At 28.3% G+C, this 21,992-nt stretch overlaps 4 protein-coding genes across 6 annotated transcripts; 2 read left to right on the top strand and 2 right to left on the bottom strand.

The window, feature by feature from the left end:
* The first annotated feature begins 450 nt into the window (after positions 1 to 450).
* Positions 451 to 4,605, top strand: LOC122508934 (3-hydroxyisobutyryl-CoA hydrolase, mitochondrial). Its single transcript, XM_043622614.1, has 8 exons — positions 451 to 750; positions 832 to 922; positions 1,184 to 1,251; positions 1,331 to 1,575; positions 1,654 to 1,895; positions 2,024 to 2,243; positions 2,321 to 2,508; positions 4,341 to 4,605. Exons 1-8 carry the CDS (start codon positions 748 to 750, stop codon positions 4,478 to 4,480), a joined length of 1,197 nt encoding a protein of 398 aa, XP_043478549.1. The 5' UTR covers positions 451 to 747; the 3' UTR covers positions 4,481 to 4,605.
* A 415-nt stretch (positions 4,606 to 5,020) lies between these two features.
* Positions 5,021 to 9,785, bottom strand: LOC122508935 (GTP-binding protein SAR1). 2 transcript variants are annotated; one of them, XM_043622616.1, is made up of 6 exons: positions 9,631 to 9,785; positions 9,118 to 9,206; positions 8,572 to 8,691; positions 6,319 to 6,384; positions 5,835 to 6,070; positions 5,021 to 5,654 (listed from the first exon to the last, which is right to left on the bottom strand). In XM_043622616.1, the coding sequence occupies exons 2-6, from the start codon at positions 9,158 to 9,160 to the stop codon at positions 5,538 to 5,540; spliced, it is 582 nt and encodes a 193-aa protein (XP_043478551.1). In that variant the 5' UTR covers positions 9,161 to 9,206; positions 9,631 to 9,785; the 3' UTR covers positions 5,021 to 5,537. The 2 variants fall into 2 exon arrangements, with proteins under 2 accessions (XP_043478551.1, XP_043478550.1); XM_043622615.1 differs by having other exon boundaries at positions 9,525 to 9,739.
* A 418-nt stretch (positions 9,786 to 10,203) lies between these two features.
* On the top strand, positions 10,204 to 17,787 carry LOC122508932 (SWI/SNF complex subunit SMARCC2). Of its 2 annotated transcripts, none has more exons than XM_043622611.1 (8): positions 10,204 to 10,450; positions 10,806 to 10,925; positions 11,845 to 11,958; positions 12,138 to 12,502; positions 12,573 to 12,800; positions 12,874 to 14,219; positions 14,541 to 14,884; positions 16,509 to 17,787. In XM_043622611.1, the coding sequence occupies exons 1-8, from the start codon at positions 10,334 to 10,336 to the stop codon at positions 16,947 to 16,949; spliced, it is 3,075 nt and encodes a 1,024-aa protein (XP_043478546.1). In that variant the 5' UTR covers positions 10,204 to 10,333; the 3' UTR covers positions 16,950 to 17,787. The 2 variants fall into 2 exon arrangements, with proteins under 2 accessions (XP_043478546.1, XP_043478547.1); XM_043622612.1 differs by having other exon boundaries at positions 10,205 to 10,450; positions 16,512 to 17,787.
* A 128-nt stretch (positions 17,788 to 17,915) lies between these two features.
* On the bottom strand, positions 17,916 to 21,555 carry LOC122508933. Its single transcript, XM_043622613.1, has 4 exons — positions 20,392 to 21,555; positions 19,974 to 20,310; positions 19,641 to 19,846; positions 17,916 to 18,257 (listed from the first exon to the last, which is right to left on the bottom strand). Exons 1-4 carry the CDS (start codon positions 20,904 to 20,906, stop codon positions 18,035 to 18,037), a joined length of 1,281 nt encoding a protein of 426 aa, XP_043478548.1. The 5' UTR covers positions 20,907 to 21,555; the 3' UTR covers positions 17,916 to 18,034.
* Positions 21,556 to 21,992: the final 437 nt, after the last annotated feature.

A 21,992-nucleotide genomic window follows, 5' to 3' on the forward strand; every position in this document is an offset into this window, starting at 1 on the left:
TTTCTTAAATTTGAAAGATTTCTTTTTAATTTTTCATATATATCAAAGTTAATAAGGTAATGTCTTTTAACCTAAAAAGAGACACGTTTTTAATGATTTTTTATACTTAAAAAATTTTATTCAACTGTGTGAATTTTCTGTATGAAAATAATTTTCAAACATAAAAAATTTTTTCAGAATATCTTCATGGACTCTATTGCTTAAGCAGCTCGTATTTTTTTAAAATTAAAGTGGAAAAAGTATTTGTTTTTCCTGTTCTGTTGGAGAATTCGTTAACTTTGTACAAATGACAAAAAAGCTACAAATGTGATTTGTATATTATAAATATTTAATATATTTATTTATTTCTTACGTTTTTCCTTTATTTCCTTTTTATAATTTAACCTTTATGTAATACAAAATAAATATAAAAAAAAGAATAATTTTAAAATGCAGCGAAATTATTATGTAAAATTACCGACGAGTGGTCGATTTACAATTTGATGCGAAATCACATAAGAGAGGTTATGTTACGAACGGTAAGTAAGTTAACATTCGGGCTGTAATAGTACTACGTCATACGTGAAGCGAAAAGTTTCCAACGTTACACGTTGTAAATTTACATTGGGCTTTTTTACAGTGTGTGATTAATTATTGTTTATTGAGTCTGTGTTTGTGTTTTCCTGTATAAAAGTCACCCTTTGGTCTTTTCATCATTACTTGCACAAAATAAATTTTAAGATAAACGTTCGGAATTTTTTTTTAAATATGGTAATTATGAAGATTAACACGATTTTTTTGATTTGATAATTTTTTCGATAATTAACAATTGTAATAATTTTTTCCCTCTAGTTGAAAATTTTAACTGGGAAAGTAACATGCATGTATTTTGTGTCTACAACTCACAATACAAATTTAATTAGATGCCTACATTTAGGAGCTGGTAAGTTTTAATAGCAAAATTTTATTTTTGAATCTTTATTGCAAAGAATTATTTTTTCAGATTGAAGTTGAAAGAATACGTTTAAGTACTAAATTTTTCGTATTTTCGAAACTAAGAAGAAAGTGTTTTTCAATTTCAATAACTAGTTTACATGTTCAATTTTAAAAAAACAATTCTATTTAAATTAGGTCACTATAATGCTCGATCAAACGCATGCATAAGAAAACAAATTTAATTATGAAAATTATGATGCATTTTCAGTGCCATTGAAAAACTTGTCATTGGGTCATACAATGTCGGCAGAAGAAAATGATGTCTTGCTTCAAGACGTAAGAAATCATTTATTTATCAGAATATATTTAAATTTATTTAATTATTTAATTTCTAATTTATTTTTATCTTCTCCAGATTGGCGACAAAGGACTGATAGTTTTAAATAGACCGAAAGCCCTAAATGCTCTGAATTTGTCAATGATTAATAAAATTTATCCAGTTCTGAAGCAATGGGAAACTTCGAAAAGTCTCGTTCTGATCAAAGGTGCTGGTGAAAAGGCTTTTTGCGCTGGCGGAGATATTAAGTCTTTAGTTACACCTTTGAGAGACGATAAGAATGGTCATCAATTTGGTCAGGAATTCTTCAGACGAGAGTACACGTGAGTCATTAATTTCAATTTGAATAATTTTTAATTCTAAAAAAGGAGGAAAATTTGAATTTTATAAAATGAATTTAGATTGAATCATCTTATTGGAACGTTTAAAAAACCATATATCGCTCTACTTAATGGTATTACAATGGGTGGTGGTGTTGGCTTATCTATTCATGGAAAATACAGAATAGCAACCGACAATACTTTATTCGCAATGCCAGAAACTGGAATCGGTTTATTTCCCGACATTGGCGGTTCGTATTTTTTGCCGAGATTGAAAGGAAAACTTGGTCTCTATTTAGGACTCACGGGACATAGATTGAAAGGTATTAAAAAATTAGTAAATTACCATTTACTAATTTTGCTTTCTCATAAAAAATCGTATTTCAAATACAAAGAAATTAAAATACAGAAGGTTCGACTAATTTAATTTGTAAAATTACTTTTTTTCAAGGCATTGACGTTTACTTAGCTGGACTTGCGACTCATTTCGTTCCGAAAAATCAACTTGACGAATTGGTCGAAACTTTATTAAATTCCAAAAATGGGAACGTCGAGGAGATCTTAAATAATTATCAACCAAAAGATTTGAATCAGGAATTCACCTTAGAATCACGTATGAAGGAAATTAATAGATGTTTTTCAGCCCAAACTATCGAAGAAATAATCGAAAAGTAAGACAAAAAAACAATGCCAACAAATCCAACAACAAAAATTCGTATATTAAAAAAACCGCCTGTTAAATTTTTAGATTACAAGCAGAAAAATCCCAATGGGGTGATTCTGTAATAGAAACATTGCGAAAAGTGTCACCAACATCATTGAAAGTGACAAAAAAGGCCTTAGACAAAGGAGCAAATTTTGATTTAGCCGAATCTTTGATAATGGAATACAGACTAGCTTGCGCCTGTTTATCGAAAGACGACGATTTCTACGAAGGTTCGTTATTATTTTAATGCAGGGTTGCCACAAAAATTTTATTTTATTTTTCCCTGATTTCCAGACAAAATTTTGACTTTTTCCTTGATCATAAAGAATATTCTGATTCACTCTAAAAATTAGTAGATACTCAAAAAACTGCTCTATTACATTTTGTTTAAGAATTTCTTTAATTGTAAAATTATTCGAAAACAACAATAACTTCTTTTTTAAACAAATATTAATCGATTAATCGGAAATTTTAAATGAAATATATATTAGAATTCAATTATTTAAATACAAAACTAAATAATTTATTGAATAATTGAATGTTTCTCAAAAATTGAATTCTTCTAAAGAATTATATTAACAAATTTTTAAGAATAATCACATTTTTCGAGACAATCAATTAAAATTGCATTAAAAATAATTGAAATTCTGCGATGAATTTTATTATTTATCAAAATAATTGAATTATTGCGAAGAAATTTTGAAAATAATTGAAATTTTTCCAAGAATTTTATTAAACATTTTTAAAATAATTGAATTTCAGAGAAGAATTTCATTATTTATAAAGATAATTGAAATATTGACGAGATTTTAAAAAAAAATTCGGAACTTTATTTATAATTTAAAATTTTATCTGAAATTAATTCTTAAATCAATTTTTATTAAAAAATTCAACAAGAATTCAATTTTTTAAATACAAAAATAAATAATGTATTGAATAATTGAATGTTTCTCAAAATTTAATTCTCCTAAAGAATTATTGAAAATAATTGAATTTTTGCCATGAATTTTATTAAAATTTTTGAAAATAATTGAATTCTTGTGATGAATACTATTTGTTTATGAAAGTAATTAAATTTTTAAATGAATTGTATTAAAATTCCTGAAAATAATTAAATTTTGTCGAAGAATTTTGATATTCATTTATAAAAATAATTGAAATGTTGACAATTTTTTTTAGATTTTTTTGAAAATAATTGTATTTCTACGAAGAATGTTATTAATTTTGAAAATAATTGAATTCTTACAATGAATATTGTTATTTATGAAAATAATTGAATTTTATAATAAATTTTATTAAAATTCCTGAAAAATAATTGAATTTTGAGGAAGAATTTTGCTATTTATAAAGATAATTGAAAAGTTGATGATAATTTTTTTTTAATTTTTAAAAATACAGTAGAATTCCAATTATCTGGATCAATTGGGACCAGACCCGATCCGGATAATCGAAATGAGCATAAAATTGATATATTTTGAGTAATAAGATTTCAATCGACTATTTAAAACGCTGCTGCAAAAACCATTTAAACATTGACGCCTCAAGTTCTTTATTTTGAGAGGTTTTCATAACTTTTCTGGACGGGTTTCTATCCGTACATTCCAAATCAGAAGCAAATTTCAAAACCGCAGAACAGTTTTTCTTTAAATCGACTATCCGGTTAATCGGACGTCCGGATAATTGGAATTCTACTGTAATTGAATTTCTGAAAAGAATTTCGATATTTATTAAGATGGTTGAATTCTTTCAAAGAATTGCTTTGAAATTTTTTAAATTGTAACTAATTTCAACTGAATTGAAATTAAAAATTTAAAAAAAAATACTTTAATTAATGATTTATAAGTAATAACTTTGTGGCAGTTCTTCAATAGAATTAAGTTATTTAAAATAAATTATTGTCAGAAATAGAAAAAATTGAAGGGTTTTTTTTTTAAATTCGTGCAAATTTCATAGTTTATGATAGTAAAAATAGAAATAATATTAAAAATAGTAATAATAATAATGATATCATTTAATTAATTTTGAGTATCAAATAATTTAAATATTTTGAAAAAAACTACAGGTGTTCGAGCTCTGTTAGTCGATAAAGATCAAAAACCCGTGTGGAACCCCAAGAGTTTAAATGAAGTCACAGATGAACTTGTGAATAAACGATTTTCTCCACTCATCGACAATCTTGAATTAACTTTATCAAAGTTATAATAAATCAGCAGGGTAAGCTCAAAACAAAAAGAGATATTTTTCTAAATATTGTTGACAAAAGCAAATTTTATAAAATTCTGAACATTGTTTTTTTTTTTTATTAAAAACCAATTATTTATAACAAACATTCTTGACTCATTCGCTAATCTCTGACTCACCTTACGAAAAAACGTTACAACAAAATAAATAAAATATTGACTTGATTCCAGTTTATAGAGGGCGAATTTTAATAGATTGCAATTGCGTAAAATGAATCAAGAAATTATGTTTGATATTTACAATTCTGTATGTGCATCGAACTCATCGTTACTCTTTTTTTTGAAGCCTAAATCACGCATCGGCAAAAACTATTTCTGTACAATGAAAACACTTGTCATTCACCGCTTTTAAAATGAATTTGAAAAAAAGCTCGAGAAAAAAAGGTAAGATATAAGATAATGGAACTTAAAATCTGATCGCGCTTATAAATCCTGACAATAGTAGAAAGAAAATCACGAGAGAGAAAAAAAGAAATCGCTAAGGATGTTGAACACATCTTCGTGAAGTTTTTTATTAGTATTTTATTTATCAAAATGTTCGTTTCGTTTTTTTTAAATAACGTCAACATTCACAGCACTTTTTTTTTAATTAGACGAAGCTCTGAAACGTTGAGAAATTCACTTTCTGTTAAATAAAAATTAAAAAGGAAAAACAATTCTAGGTACGATTCTATACGACGTTAATATTTTTAAAGACGTACGCATAGTTGAACCAGATAATAATTAAATTTAAATAGGTCATAAATTCACTAAATTCAAAAATGGTCACAAAGCCGTCATTCGGTTACAATTCTGTCATAAGATTGTACTTTCCCTACTTGTTTTTTTTTTTTTTTTGTCTTTTGACGCATGAGATGTGAAATATTTGCTTTGCTGTGTTTTAATACAAGCAAAAAACATCCGCATGGCATTAGCACTGCTATGCCAAATGGAATTAAAGAGTTCGGATAGTGGGAAAGTAATAAATTACTGGAAAATATTGAGTGGTTTCAACTGTTATTAGGGGGGTTTTTTTTTGTTCAGTCGATGTACTGCGCCAACCAGCGAAAACCTTCGCCGTAGCCTTGCCTCTTGAGAACGGAGCACATAAAGAGTTCTAAGGGACGACCGGGAATATCGTTACGTGCAACCTTTCCCTGAAAGACAAAATTTCTTGTTAATTTCGGTATAAATTTAATTTTACAATTAATTTAATTTAATTTCGGTATTTCAAGTTTCATAGAAGTTTTATCAAGAAGAAAATTGACAATTGTCAATTCTTGAAAAACGCAAAGCGAAATTTTAATGAATTGAAAATTGAGTAAAGCAAAAATTACCTTTCCAGTCGTTTGCCCATAAAGATTAAAGAATGTTCTAAGTTCATCTTCTGATGCTGCACCTGGTTTGTCGATCTTGTTACCCAATACAAGTACCGGACAAATACTAAGCTGTTCATCAGTCATTAGCGCATCCAGTTCAGCCCTCGATTCTGGCAATCGATTCCTGTCACTTGCATCGACCAGGAACACAATCGCATCGACAGCTGGGAAATAGTCTTTCCAAACTCTACGAGCTGTGAAATAACACATTTTTTGAAATTTAGACCAAAAAACCATTATATTTTGTAAGTATAAATTATTTTATTTTCTTTCAAACTTAATATTCTTCTAATGACAAAAACATTAACTCTAATTGAGAATTAGCCTCAATTACAGTTGTCTTTAATGTCACAAAGTAATTTCTATTTTCTGGCATTTAAAATTTTATTTCTTAATTTGATAACTTAATTTCTTAATTCTTAATTTAATTTAAATTAAATACCTTGAGTGTGACCACCGAGGTCGAATGTTGTGAACCTCATGTTGCCGATTGACAGTTCTTCGGAGGCTGAAACACACAATTAACAATGTACTACTTACAACACGTGCTGACGAATAATTTGTTTAATTTAAAAAAAGATAATATATCAAAAAGATAAAATACCACTATTTACACAATCTACATTTTTAAGATTATTCAAGTCTCACAATAACAGGCCTCGGATCGACTTTAATGAGCCAAAAAAGTCGCTTTTGTCGATTAAAAATAGAAACAAAAGTAAAAAATATCGTTTATTTAATTCAGTGTTGCCACAAAAAATTTTTTTTTGTATTTCCCTGATTTCTAAATTTAATTAATCAAAAATCGAATAATTTTACTAAATAAATATTTAAATACTTCTTATTTCTTTTTCAAGGGAAATAAAATTAAAAAAATATCAACTTCGGAAATTTTTCAATTTTTAAAAATTACAACTATAACCCTTCAAAAATTCAATTATTTTCTACAATTTTAAACTAAACTTCATCTCTAAATCAATTATACTATATTAATTTTTAATCATTTTCAGAAAGTTCTTCTAGAATTAAATTATTTAAATACAAAAATTCAATTATTTATAATAATTGAAACTGTCCATTATTCTTTTTAAAGATTATTAAGATATAATATTTTCACAAATTTTAATAAAGAAGTTCTTAAACTTAATTTTTTTTAAATATTTATAAATAAATTTTGAAAGAAAATATTTTTACAACTACATTTACATATAATTAAAATATGTCCAAGGAATTGAAATTTGGTAAAAGCTTTGAAAAATAATTTAAATTTCATAAAAATCTTTAAAAAATAATTGAGTTTTTAAAAAATACAATAAAATAATCAAATTTTTGAAGAATTTTAATTATAAATGATTTTTTGTAATTGTAATAAGTCTAAAGAAGTAAGTTTTCAAAAATTTCAATTTACTTTGTTCGAAGGTAATTGAATTTTAAAAAAGAATTTTGTTATAATTTAAAAAAAAACTGAATTAATTTTTTGAAGAATGTTAATTAAAAATTTTATCATTTTCTCAAAAATGTTAAAAATTAATGATTGTAAAAAACTGTAATGTTATTGTTTGTCTGTATATTTGAATTTTCGGAAATATGTAATCGAAAATATTGAAAATAATTGAATTTTAAAAAATTACAATGAAAAAATTCTGAAAATTAATTTTTTTGAAAAATATTTTAATATTATTTTTACAACCTAATTTTCATTAATTTTCGTTTTTATTAAATTTACACCTGAATATTTTTCATTCAAATTTTTAAGAACTCAATTATTTCCAAAATTTTTAATTCAAATTAAAAATTGAAATTAAATTAAATTAAATGTTAATTTTTAAAAATTGTAATAAAATACTTAAGAAAAATGATTTGTTTTTAATTAAATTTTTTCAAAATTTCAATTCAAAATCTTTTTAATCGTATATTTCGAAAACTTAATTAGAAAAATTATTCAAAAATAATTTTTGAAAGATTTGTCTATAGTTATACTTTTAACACTATAAAAATAGAAATAAGTTGCATTTTATACTAAAAATGTGGTATTTTGTTGCAAAATTTGGAAGAAAAGTCGAAAAAGTCGCATTATTTGAAAATAGTTTGTAAAAAGTCAAAAAAGTCGTAATATCTGAGGCCTGCAATAATTAAAAAATTGTAAGTTAAAGTTAAAACTAGACGATTCTCCATTGAATTAATTGGTTTAGTCAAGCTTATTAAAAATATGCACAAAGAACCAGAATATTTGCAAGTCACGTTAATACTATTCGCTATTAAATCTAAGACGTCATATCGTTGTCTATGTCTCTATTTTTAAATTAAAAACAAAAATCTTACAAAGTATGAGATAATTTGCGCATCAGTTTGTATTCTCAACTAATAAAAACTATTTTTTCGGTTTATTTCACTATCTTCCGGTTGATAAAATTTTAATTTTTTTGACTTCTAATTGATAAAATAAAGAGAATTAAACATAAAATAAAAACGATTAAGTATAAAATAAAAAGAATTAAATATAAAATATAAAGAATTACAAATAAAATAAAAAGAATTAAAAATTGAAAAAGAATATTTGGACTCGGGAATATTGTTCCAAATGTTGTTGACTTCCAAAATTGTCAAGTTCTGAATGTTTAAATTCTAAAGGGGGGGTTTTTTTTAAAAAAGAAATTTGTGAATTTTTAAAAGAATGTTAATATAAGTTAGTTACTTGGGTGCAACGTAGGTACATGTTGAGCTAATCGGTCATCTTTGAGCATGTGAAGTAGTGTCGTTTTGCCTGCATTATCCAGGCCAAGAAACAGGAGTTTGCCACTTTTCTTCCATAATCCTGAAATAGAAAAACAACAAATATCATGCAAAAGCTCCAGTTATTATTTACTCACATTCACATGGCACTTCAATGGGATCGAGAAGATATTCGTCGACAGCTACATTTATCAGGGAATGACGACCCGAATAGGGTAAGCCAAGAAAGAGAAATTTTCCACGACACACATATGTCGGTAAACCTCGTGTTTTTCATCGCAGAAGAAACATAAAAGAAAAGTATTTTTCAAGTTTTAAAAATAAGAAAACTCATTCATCAATTTTCTCAGATAAGAAAAAGATAACTATATGTAAATTAAAATAATCCTCCTCGTTAATAATAAACAACCTATCTCGTAAAATACAAAAAAAAATAGAAAAATTTTAGGTAAACAATAGAATTTCTTTTTAAATAGAAATATATTTTTTAAAAAAGGAAAAAACTTACCAAGATAACCCAAGACACCAGTGAACCAATCCCAAATAAACATATTTGTGAATTTTTATTACGAGCTTACGGCTACTTTTTGGATGACTCTGCAAATAATTAAATCAGTGAAGTAGTCGGATTAATAGTATACTGTCTACGTGAACTAAACAAACAATGAAAACTAATTTTATGATATATGTTTAGCCTTGAGGGAACAAGGTACACATGTGTCGACGTACGTCAAAGTACGTTGCACTTGAATTGAAACGCACACTGCAATTATTATTTCAATATTGAAACATAAACAAAAAAATTGATATCTTCCCTGGGAGAAAAATTGGAATATTCTTTATTTTTATAATGATTAAAATACTTTTTTTGGCAAGAGGAGAAAACAGTGATTTGGCTCTTAAAAATAACAGTACCTGGCTCTCGCGCACCAGAAGGGAAACTTTTTTAACGAGATGAATAAAAAATATTGACACTATAGACAGTTGTAAATAAAAATTACACTTCACAGAAATGACGTACTTAGCGTGCAAAACTTAACGAAGATCTGATGATACACGGAGAAAAGTCACTTTTTCCCCGTTAAAAAGCGCAGCTCGTAACGAGCTCGTTTAGTTGGCAGTGGCACGGATGACGTCTACATCCGGTGGCCATCTTGCATCATATTTCCGTCTCAATTGTCAGTCGTTTGAACAAATTTTTTTACCTTTCACGATTTTTAATATATCCCCCATTTTATCAGTAGTTACAAACTAAAATTCGTTGAAAGTTTTAAATTTATTTATAATATTTTTATAATTTCCTTTTCATTTTTTTTATTTTAATCTATAAACAATGTTTGGGAATAATTTCAAATTTTCCCGCCTCTTGATTTTTTTATTTTAAATTTAAATAAAATTTCAATTCTCACTGCCTGTATATAAAAAATTAATAAAGTGGTTTCTAAAATTATAAGAATTGTTACAATTCTGTTTTTCTCTCTCCGAAGAACTGGAAAATAGAAAGAAAACCCTGAAGGGCGTGACGTGGGAACAGAGGGAATCCATCTTTTTTCCCCGGAGGATCGCCTGTTGAAAAAAGGACTTAATGCAACGCGTGATTGGCGGGCCGTTTGGTTGGATTTGCTACTGCGTTCATGTGGTAGTGAGCACTGTGATGTTTGTGGTTTTCACGGCGTTGTTTCTTTGTAATTTAAAAGGATTTTAACTAGATTTCCCATTAAAAAATGCTCTCGCTGGGTCCGAAAAAGGACGGAAGTCCGAATCTCAAGTTTTTCGAGAGTCCTGAGATCCTTACATTGTTGGATGGAGTTAAGCAGTGGCTCTTGAAAAATTGCAAGAAGGTGAGTCCTTTTAACCCGGCGTCTATTTCATCAATATTATCCAATCACATTTTAATGCTTTTCCAAATAGTTGTAAATAAAGTGTCTATATTTTTAAGTGGAAAAAAATATATTTAAATGGATTTTCTACTTTTTGTTGGTGTAGAACAATTTAATCGGTTCTTTAAATAACACCATAAATATATAACCTATGAATGTACTTGAAATATAGCTGTCACTGTATGTGTTGATGATGTTGACTATTCACCAGAAATCGACTGCGTGTAACTTGTGTATTATTTACTTTTTTTTAAATTTTAAGATGGTTTTATGTTTAATTCGTTTGACTATTAAAATTTGTATTTTTCCTTTGCAGTATGTTCAAACGGATCCTCCTACAAATAAATCGTTGGCTACGTTGGTAGTCCAAATATTACAGTTCCAGGAAGATAATCTTGGTAAAAATATTTCCAAACCACAGATGACCAGAATTCCTGTAAGTTCGATTATTAAATCCGAATAGCAGGCCTCGGATACTGAGACTTTTTCGAATATATATATATATTTTAAAAAACTGCGACTTTTTTCGACTTTTTTTCCAAATATTGCAACAAAATACCAAATTTTTTAGTATAAAATGTAATTTATTTCAATTTTTCCTGAATGAAAAATTACTATAGACAAATCTTTCGAAAATTATTTTTGAATAATTTTTCTAATTAGAATTTCGAAATATACAATTAAAAAGATTGTGAATAATTAAAATTTTGTAAAGTTTAATTGAAAAATAATTGACTTTCCTCAAGTATTTTATTACAATTTTTGAAAATCAACTTTTGAGGAATTTTAATTGCAAATTTTGCGAAAATAATTGAAATCTCAAAAATTTAAATGAATAATCTTAAAGTGTAAATTTAAAAATGAAAATTAATCCAAATTAGCTTCTATACAAAAAATCTTTCACGAAATTCAATTATTTACGAAAAATTACATTAAAAAAGTTTTAAAAATTCACCTTTTTAGACTTATTGAAGTTTCGGAGAAATTATGTTCTTATTTATAATTAAAATACTTCAAAACTTAGATTTTTTATATTTTTCAAAAATTCAATGATTTTTAAAAGATTTTACCAAATTTTTAATTGTTTGGAAATTTTTCAATTGCATTTAATTAAAAAAACTATTATCTTTCAAAAATTGTTTTAAAAATTAGTTTTAAGAATTTCTTTATTATTTGAATAAATAAAAATAAATTTAGAAATCAATAAAAGTTGAGGGAAAAAAATTAAAATTTTTGTAAATTTAATGAACGACTTTTTCGACTTTTTTCTAGTTTTTATTCACTAAAGCGACTTTTTTGCGCCTTAAACTCTTTCAATTAAAAAGAGTGAAGATTAAAATTCACTATATTTTCAGATGAAATGCTTCCTTGATTTTAAACCTGGCGGTGGATTGTGCCACATATTAGGAACGGCTTATAAATTTAAGCAAGAAAATGGCTGGCGGCGATTTGATTTTCCAGTTGGAAAGGTATTTTTAATTATGTTAACTGACATTTTGACTTAGATAGAAATTTAGGAAAAATATAAGCTATCTTCTTTCTTTTTTTTCTTGTCAAAAATTTGTTTTAAAAAATACTTTCTTATAAATAGAATTTGTTTTCAAACTAGACAGTTTTTTTTAAATAAATCGCAATTTTTGTTTTTCAGTCGGGCTCTCGAATGAATCTCTTGATAGACATGTTAACGGCAGCTGAACGTGCCTTGGTACAAAATAGATGTTTAATATTACCTAATGTATTTGTGAGGTCCGATGTTGATAAGGCGACAGCTTCAAAAGTCAAAGACATTGTTCGACGACATCAAGGTTCAATTGTTGAGAACGAAGCAGACGCAACTCATGTAATTTATCCTTCCGTCGATCCTCTAGAAGAAGAATATGCCAGACCATTTATGAGACGCGATCGTTCCGTTCTTCTTCATTGGTATTATTTTCCTGATAGCTACGATACCTGGACAAATCTCGATCTTCCATGGGACTTTCCCGAAGGAAATTTCGGAACCATAAATCCCAGGTAGTTTTTCTTTTGATGAATTTGTTAATATTAACTTCTTGATCTGTTTAATAAATGTTTTTTCTTTCAGAACAATATACAAAGTGTCAGCAACATGGGCGTTGGATTTGGATCAATACAATGAATGGATGAATGAGGAAGATTATGAAGTCGATGATAATGGACAGAAGAAAGTGCACAAATATAGACTCTCCGTGGAGGATTTGATGTCCCAACCCTCTCATCCTCCAGCTGGTACGAAAAAGCCGAAACGTAAAAGATCGCCGTCTCCTCCACCGAAATTGGGAAAGCGTAAAAGGTAAAATAATTTCGTAAAACAAAATACGTTGGAAGATTCATAAAAGGGGTATTAATTGAATATTTTCTTCTAGTGGACGAGGACCCGCAGGAGTGCAAGGAGCAACATCAGCAACGGCTGCGATGAAAAAGACCCGAGGTGGCGTTGACGAGGAAGAAGATTTGACCCAGGGTATGGAAGATCCACCCGCGGAGCCACGAATTGTCGAAGTAGTTGCCTCGGCAACCAACTCATCGATCACCGGTTCAGGTTCAACCGGAGGTGGCAATACCTCGACAAACAAGAAACAGGACAATGAACTACAACCCCTGAAGTCGGGAAATATGGCCGATTTGGACGAGCCTTCCGAAGGTGACAAGAACAGTGCGCACAGTGCCCAGGATCGTGAAGAGAGAGGTTCAAGCAAAGAGCGTGGCGAGGGAAGTAAAAGCGACGAACCCGAGGATAATGTCACGGAACAAACTCACCACATCGTCGTACCCAGCTATTCAGCCTGGTTCGATTACAATTCCATTCACACAATTGAGAAACGTGCTCTTTATGAATTTTTCAATGGGAAAAACAAATCCAAAACACCTGAGATTTATCTTGCCTATCGAAATTTCATGATTGACACCTATCGATTGAATCCCACCGAATATATCACCTCAACAGCCTGTCGGCGTAATTTAGCCGGTGATGTTTGCGCAATAATGCGCGTACACGCCTTCCTCGAACAATGGGGTCTGATCAACTATCAAGTTGACGCTGAATCGAGACCAACGCCAATGGGACCACCGCCAACTTCTCACTTCCACGTCCTCTCGGACACACCATCAGGTTTGGCGCCAGTTAATCCAAATCCACCGAAAACACCCCAACCATCGGCGGCGAAAGCCTTACTGGATTTGGAGAAGAAACCAAGTACACCACTCGGCACTGGTGGTGATGAGAAACCAACGCCAAATTCAATGACTAATTTCGGTCTGAAGATCGATCAATATTCGAGGAAACCGTCGGTGTTGAAAAATAAACAGGCGTCGAGTGCGACGCGCGACTGGACAGAGCAGGAGACACTTTTGCTTCTGGAGGGATTGGAACTTCATAAGGATGATTGGAATAAAGTGTGCGAACACGTTGGTTCAAGAACACAGGATGAATGTATTCTCCACTTTCTTCGGCTTCCTATTGAAGATCCATATTTGGAGGAGGGTGGTCCTGAAGGTTTGGGACCATTGGGCTATCAACCGATACCATTCTCGAAGGCTGGCAATCCTGTTATGAGTACTGTCGCTTTCTTGGCTTCCGTTGTTGATCCACGTGTCGCAGCTAGTGCCGCAAAAGCCGCCATGGAGGAGTTTGCTGCCATCAAGGATCAAGTACCAGCTGCTCTATTGGATCAACATTTGAGAAATGTTCAAGCAAGCGCCAATTCCGATGGTATGTTCATATTTTTTTACTTCGAATCATTTTTCTTCTTTTGTAAATTATTTTTTGTACAAAAATTACTGTCTTCACTAATTGACACACCCTGATGATAAAAAGTTTATTCAGAAAAACTCCGATGGTAATTAAATAGAAAAATATTTACTTTATTGTCATTTCATTAAAATACCGATTTAAAACTAATTAAAAATGGAATTAAGAAGACGAACTGTTCTGTCAAAAGCAGTATAATTTCTTACTTTAGAGTGACAAATATTTGAGAATATTAAAAATCCGGTATGGAAATGAATATTTATTGCTCCTCTTATTCGAAAGGTAAATTTGATCCGGCCGCTGGACTGGCACAATCCGGAATCGCTGGCACTGGACCACCGGAACCACCAGAGGATTCTTCCGCTACTTCGACGGGACCAACAAATGCGACACCATCGACATCACCTCATCCAACGCCAGAAGGAAAGAAGGAAGAGGCTACGGAAAAGTCAAAGGAAATTGTTGAGAGTGAACAGCCAGCATCAACACCTCCAAAGAAGGAAGAAATCACCGAGAATGAGAGGGATCAATCTGAAAAAATGGACGTGGACACGAAAGAAAGTGAGGATGAACAAAAGGCCAAAATCGATGGCGAAGAAAGTGACGGAAAAGAGAAGAAGGACAAAGTAAGTTTAATTTTACAATTTTTCATTATTATTAATAACGTGAAATAATATAATAATCATTATTAATATCCCGTGATTTTTTAAATAAATAAAAGTATTCAATTTGTTTTTAGAAATTATTACTTCCAGAGTAAATTTCATTACTTTTGAAGGTAATTTTTATAATTTTTATAAAAAAATTCTCTTCGGATGTAAGTAAAAGTTATTCTGGAAGTAATTAATTGAATTCATACAAAAAATTAAACCACAATTTTTTAAAATAATTGAATTCCTGTGAAGAATTTTATTAGTTTAGGAAGAGAATGAAATTTTTTCAAAATATTTAATCGAATTTTTTTCTTATAAAGAAATTTATTGAACTTTTTCAGAATCATAAAATTTTTGCGAAGAATATTAAAATTTTTTTAAGTAATTTAATTCATGCGAAAAATTTTATAAATTATGAAAATAATTCGATTCTCATAAATAATTTTATCAAAAATTTTCAAAGTAATTGAATTTCTGCAAAGAATTGTATTTTAATACAATTATTCTTTTAAATATTTAAATTACTGCAAAGAATTTTATGAATTATGAAAATAATTGAACTTTAGCTAAGAATTTAATTAAAATTCTTAAAAATAATTGAATTTTTCGAGGATTTAATTAATTTAATTAATTAAAATTGTATTGAAAATAATTCAATTCTCTTAAATTCTTTATGAGAATTGAAATTTTGCTAAGAATTTAATTAAAAATTTGTTAAATAATTAAATTTTTCGTTCAATTTAATTAAAATTGTATTGAAAGTATTTCAATTTTTATAAAGAATTTAATTGAAATTTTTCAAAATAATTGAATGCTCACAAAGAGTTTTATTGTATTTATGAAAATAATCGAATTTTTTCAATGATGTCAAAATCAAGTGTTTTATTAAAATTTTTGAAAATATTTGAATTGTTTTGAAGAATTTATTGGAATTTTTTAAATAATTTTTATTGAAAATTTGGAAAGTAATTTAATTTTATTAAGAATTTATTTTAAATTTTTTAAATAATCGTTTTTTATTAATAATTGTTATACAATTTTATTAGTTTTCGTAAGTAATTAATTTTTTGGAATATTTTCCTAAAAATAATTTATGTAGTTTTTTATAATAATATTAATTAAAAAATGTTGAAAATAATAGAAATATACAAAGAATTTTATCACAACTTTTGATAATAATTCAATTATTTAGAAAAATTTTATTACAATTTTTAAAAATAATTGAATTCGTTCATGAAATTTTATTAAAATTGCATTAAAAGTAATTTAATTCCTGAGAAGAATTTTATTATTTTATTAAAATAATTTATTTCTTGACAAGAATTTTATAATTTATAAAAACAATTGAATTGTTTCGAAGAATTTTTAAAAAATTTTAGGAAATAATTGAATGTTTTTGTGAAATTTTATTAAAATTGCATTGAAAATAATTGAATTTCTTAGAAGAATTATATTATTCATAAAAGTAATTGAATTCCCCGTTTTTACTTAATATTCCAAAAATGTGTCGATGTGATCTCTGGAATTGACAAAGAAATAAAAAATTCAGACATTAGGAAATGAAATAGAAGGAAATTACATATTTTTTCCTGTTCAGCAGGTTGTCAAAGATGCACAACTACAATCTGCTGCAGCTGCAGCATTGGCAGCCGCTGCTGTCAAAGCAAAACATTTGGCCGCCGTTGAGGAAAGAAAAATAAAATCTCTCGTCGCTCTACTTGTTGAGACGCAAATGAAAAAATTGGAAATTAAATTACGTCACTTTGAGGAACTTGAAACGACAATGGAGCGTGAACGTGAGGGTCTTGAATATCAAAGACAACAGCTTATCACCGAAAGACAACAATTTCATTTGGAACAATTGAAAGCCGCTGAATTTCGTGCCCGACAACAAGCACACCAAAGGTTAGCTCAAGAACAGCAGCAACAGCAACAACAAAATCAACATCTCATTCAGCAACAACAGCAACAACAACCACCAAGTCCACAGGCAACATCTCAACAACCACCACCTCACACGCCACCACAACAAGCGTAATGTATCCCATTAAACAAAAATCAAGGTGACTACGAATCTTGAGGTACATTAATTATTAATTTATATTATTAGATTGATGAAATATGGGAGCGAATTATTCATAACTAGAAAGTATTTGATTATTAGAAAGTATTTTGATTCTAATACATATATGAAAGCAAGAAAAAAAATCCACAATCGCAAAGAGAGACACGAGTCATTTTATAAAGGATCATTTGTCTCCGATTAGTGATTTTTTTTACTACTATTATTTTTTAATTAATTCCACATTTGACCAATAATTAATTGGTATACTTTGATTTAATTTTTGGATGACAAACAATAGACAAATGACTGGGATGGGGGGGAATAGAGGCAAAAAACAGATTTCTATATAATTTAGAATTAAGAGATTTTGACGATTGTCATTTATATCAAATTTTCTACCTTGAAGAGAATGGAAATCATTGAACAAAAAAAAAAAATTAAATAAAATAAGCAGTTTGTTTTATTTGTATAATAAATTTTTTAAGAATAGGATTATCCTTTTTGATGAGAAAATGAACTGCGTGCAATTGTACTTGAATTGATTGTCGAGTGAGAGTAGAAGAAAAAGCACTTCAGATAATAACATTAGATAATTTTTTTCCATTTTTTTTTAATTTACAGTGCATCTCTAATATAAAAAGCATATATATATATATAAATCTCGAAGAAACGAAAATTTCGTCTTCAGGGTTACTTTTTTACTGTCTCGATTTTTCGTAATGTATTCTGAAATTTCTATTTACAGCATAATTCGTCGTATTGTAATTGACTTACGATCATGTAAAATATACAGTATATTGTGTATAAGTTATAGATTAATTGTCATTTTATATATCTATAAATTAGATAAAATAGGTTTTTTTGTGTTAATTCATGCTGAATTTTTTTCTACTCTCTTTTTTTTTAAGGAAGCTAGTTAATTTTTCTTGTTTTTCAATTTTGATATTGATTTTTTTTCCTTTTTAATTAATAATTCCAGAATTAGTTTTTTTCTGTCAATTACTTTTAGAAAAGTGGGAAATTCGTTCTAGAAAATTATTTTCTACCATTTTTTTTATCTAAAGTGCGTGATTATCTATTAATTCTAGAACAAGTTCGGTCATTAATCGTGAACAGTCAGCACCTTCCGGAGGAACAACTAAAGCGGTGCGAAGTTCCTTATTTTCCTCTCCGCCTTCGTATAAATCTGGTGCTTGATCACTTTCGCAGGTGCTGATTGGGAGAATATCCACTGCTAAACCTAATCCAAATCGTCCGCATCTTCGTATTTCCTCTTTTAAACTGCAAATTACGTTCTTCAGGTTTATTTTTATTTTTTTTTAACATTTTCAAATTGTTTATTCAGGGTTGCCACAGTTCAGGGAAATAAGGGAAAGTAAAATTGTTCGGGGAAAAGTCAGGAAATTTTATCAAAAATATACTGGAAAAATATTTAATTTCTAGAATTCATAAGAAAATTTCAGATCCAAAATTTTTAAAAATTCAACTTTTATAAAATTCTTTATAACAATTTAATTATTTTCAATAAATTTTAATAAAATTCTATATTATAAGAATTCAATTATTTTGAATACAATTTTAATTGAATTCCTGAAAAGAATTTAATAATTTTCACAAAATTTATATAAAATACTTTAAAACAATTCAATTATTTTCAAAAAAGTTTAATAAATTCAAATTTCAATTATTTTTAATAAAAGTCAATAATATATTCTGTATTATAAGAATTGAATTGTTTTCAATGCAATTTCAATTAAATTCGTCCTCAAAATTTGCAAGAATTCAATTATTTTAAAAAATTGTATACAATCCGTTAAAAGAATTCAATTATTTTCAATACAATTTGAATTGAATTTCTCAAAAGAATTTTAAAAATTTCACAAAATTTTCATAAAATTCTTCAAAACAATTCAATTATTTTCAAAATTTTTTAATAAAATTTTATGTAAAAAATGATTGTAATTTCATGAAATTAAATTGTAAACAAGTGAATTTCAGTAATATTTTAGGTGGAATTTTTTTTCTTTGAGTAAATAATTGAATTCTTAAGGAATTTTTTATAAAATTATTAGAAATTATTAAAAAGAATTGAATTAGAGAAAAATGTCATTTAAAAATTCTAGAAAATAATTGAATTGAAATCTTGAAAACAATTTCGACTAAGTTACAGTAGAAATTCTTGAAAAATAATTGAATTTCAAAGGATTTGAAATTTGAAATTGAAAAAAATGTAATTCCTGTGGAAAAATAATAATAATGATTAAATATTTATTTAGAAAAACTGTAGATATTAAGAATAATTTAACAATTAAGGCTATTTAAAAATAAATGTATTTCAAACATTTTTTTGTGTATCTAATTATTATTTTTAGAGTGTATTAAAATATTCTTTAGGGTCAGGGAAAAATTCAAAGTTCTGTCTGGAAATCAGAAAAAATTAAAATCAAATTTTTGTGGCAACCCTGTCATCACAAAATGATTGTAATTATATTTTTTATTATAGTTTTTGCAAAACAATATTTATCATTTAGTTAAATTATTATTTTAATTTCTTTTTTTAAGTAAAAACAATATTTATCATTTACTTAAATTATTATTTTAATTTCCTTTTTTAGGTAAAAATAATATTTTGACTAAATTTTTGAAACATTGAGTTTTACTTACAGTTCCCACATGGTCGTTTCATCTCTGTCTGGACCTTGGGGATTTAAAGTGTACAGTGAAGACATTAAATGTCTGTGATAATGTCTCAATAATTCGGTTTGATGATTTTTTCTGACTTGACTGGTCGAGCAGCAGTACAAAAGATTCACCAAGTCAAGAGCAAGGGAGCCGACTCGTGCAAGTTGGAAATCAACCAAGTAAACATCCTATTTGACAAAAAAGAATTTCTTTATACAAAAACTTATTTTCTTATTTTTAATTCTAGTTTTTGAAAGAATTTAAGAAAATGATTTTTAGAATTTTTATTTTGAATAATTTTATTTATCGAACGACCTGTGTTTCAGTTGTAGCAACGTTGGAGTCGCGAAAGAGAAAATTATTGGTCCAGCAATCCCCATGACAAAATACTGTGAGTGGTCCCTTGGCGGCGGTCAATTTACACATGGTACGGAAAAAAGTCTCTTCACTCAGAAAAGCCTGAAATTTATCCATCGCTTCTTCTCGTCGATACTCCAAATTGTCAGGCAAGCCATCTGATACCATTCTAATTGCATTATTTGTCGCCATTCGATAATATTGACGGTACCAGTCCTCATTTTCTGATCGAAACAAGACCTCTTGCAATCCTTGTCCCTCTTCAGGATTTGACAATCTCTCAAAAACGTCTGGCCTTCAATATTAATATTTGAAAATAGAATAGAAAAATAGATAAAATACAGAATAGAATGAAATTTAGTAAGAATAAACTTGCCTCTGCTCCTTGAGAGTCAAACTGAGGGCGTGAAATCCAGCGAGAGCTTTAAGGATAAACTTGAGACGATCCAATTGAAGACCAGTTCTTCTGTCGGCCATTCTAAAGCCCCTGTCCTTAAGATCCTCCATGGCAATGAAATCGGGTCTTGCCGCAAGGACTTTGGCGACTCCTTGGAAAACAATTTTTCCATTTTCCTGAAGTTCATTCAATGCAGGCCACACGTGTTTGTAAAAAACCACCTCATTACGAAATAACAATTCACTTTTATAAGCCTCACGTCTTGCTTTCGATTGCGGTAGGACCTTGTAAATTATTGCCCTCTGCCACGGTATCCATTCACCTTTTTTAATTTGCTTTCGTCCCTTGGCGCGCACACGATAAAGCATCGATGTATAATTATCACCACGTCCTGAGCCTGGTTCCTCGTCGAGATTTTTAATTTCCACTTCCGGCTCATCGGAGGTGATTAATTTTGCCACCAAATCCAATGTGAGACGTGAATGTTGCTCCATTCTGACACGATGGATGATATTTTGCAATTGGAAGCTTTTAACGTCTTGCACACTGTACTTCTTAATCAGTTGGATTATCAAATTGACAAGCGAGTTTTAAAGTAGACGAGATTGTTATGACATTATATGCGCTCTATAGGATGCAGGAAATAGGCATTTGAATCCGAGTTTATAGAGAGAGGGACCAGAGAGTCGCATCAATGCGGTACTTAATTCATCGGGGAACCTAATTCGAGGGACAAGGACATTGATACACGTCAATCATCAACGATTGACGTCTCTCGAACCTTAATAGACAAATTCTTATAATTAAATTTCTACTACGAAGTTAGTGTTGATATATGAGGCATTCTATTTGAAAACGATCCCCCTGCACATAAACAATTGCCAATGTGCAAAAGGGGATTTTCAAATAATTATTTATCCTGCTAACCAAAATTTATCTTCTATTCGTGGTTTTCGAAAAAAGCCTCTCAACTCTACAATGACAGACAAAAATTCTACATTCTATAATTCTGCAAACTAAAAATCTACAAATATAAAAAATTTAGTTTGAAAAATAACCTTTTAAATGTCTGCAAACACGTTGACTCCGATTTTCTTGAAACTTAAGTCAAAATAAAGCTTAAATATTCTTTTTGTTCGCTGTAAAAATTAAACTGGACAATTCAGAGAATTTTGAGAGATTATAAATTTTACAAGAATATAAAAGGTTAAAATGTATGAGCGGAATTTGTTTTTACAAATGTTCACTTTTGTTAACCCTCAAATATAATTATTTTGATTCAGAGAAATATGCAATAAATTTAATTTCTAGAAAATTGTCTTTTTAAATTTTCTTTTTCATTTATTGCATAAGTTTATTAACTAAATAAAAACATAGAAATGTAAAACATTTAGAATATTTAATTCGCATTTAATTAATTATTAATTATTTTTTTTAAGAAATATAAATTAAATTTTATTTGGAAATAAATTTTAGTAAATAAATGCTGCAAATAAAGTGATTTGATTAAATTCTTTAAATTTCGTTAATACCTACTTTAAATTCTGTTAGTTTTATTAAATTTTATAAATTTCTCACCA

Source organism: Leptopilina heterotoma, unplaced genomic scaffold, assembly GCF_015476425.1.
Source record: "Leptopilina heterotoma isolate Lh14 unplaced genomic scaffold, ASM1547642v1 Lhet_59, whole genome shotgun sequence".
Lineage (NCBI taxonomy): Eukaryota > Metazoa > Arthropoda > Insecta > Hymenoptera > Figitidae > Leptopilina > Leptopilina heterotoma.

What these genes read in the sequence shown, in the direction of transcription:
- LOC122508934 (XM_043622614.1), top strand. An exon ending in CACGGGACATAGATTGAAAG is followed by an intron (nt 1,896 to 2,023) that starts GTATTAAAAAAT and finishes CTTTTTTTCAAG; the next exon opens with GCATTGACGTTTACTTAGCT. An exon ending in ATCGAAGAAATAATCGAAAA is followed by an intron (nt 2,244 to 2,320) that starts GTAAGACAAAAA and finishes TTAAATTTTTAG; the next exon opens with ATTACAAGCAGAAAAATCCC.
- LOC122508935 (XM_043622616.1), bottom strand. Translation starts at nt 9,160, where the DNA reads ATGTTTATTTGGGATTGGTTCACTGGTGTCTTGGGTTATCTTG. An exon ending in TGTACCTACGTTGCACCCAA is followed by an intron (nt 6,385 to 8,571) that starts GTAACTAACTTA and finishes TGTGTGTTTCAG; the next exon opens with CCTCCGAAGAACTGTCAATC. An exon ending in ATGGGCAAACGACTGGAAAG is followed by an intron (nt 5,655 to 5,834) that starts GTAATTTTTGCT and finishes TTTGTCTTTCAG; the next exon opens with GGAAAGGTTGCACGTAACGA.
- LOC122508932 (XM_043622611.1), top strand. Translation starts at nt 10,334, where the DNA reads ATGCTCTCGCTGGGTCCGAAAAAGGACGGAAGTCCGAATCTCAAGTTT. An exon ending in TTGATTTTCCAGTTGGAAAG is followed by an intron (nt 11,959 to 12,137) that starts GTATTTTTAATT and finishes TTTGTTTTTCAG; the next exon opens with TCGGGCTCTCGAATGAATCT. An exon ending in TTCGGAACCATAAATCCCAG is followed by an intron (nt 12,503 to 12,572) that starts GTAGTTTTTCTT and finishes TTTTTCTTTCAG; the next exon opens with AACAATATACAAAGTGTCAG.
- LOC122508933 (XM_043622613.1), bottom strand. Translation starts at nt 20,906, where the DNA reads ATGGAGCAACATTCACGTCTCACATTGGATTTGGTGGCAAAATTAATC. An exon ending in TTGCTACAACTGAAACACAG is followed by an intron (nt 19,847 to 19,973) that starts GTCGTTCGATAA and finishes TTTGTCAAATAG; the next exon opens with GATGTTTACTTGGTTGATTT. An exon ending in GAAACGACCATGTGGGAACT is followed by an intron (nt 18,258 to 19,640) that starts GTAAGTAAAACT and finishes CGTAATTTGCAG; the next exon opens with TTTAAAAGAGGAAATACGAA.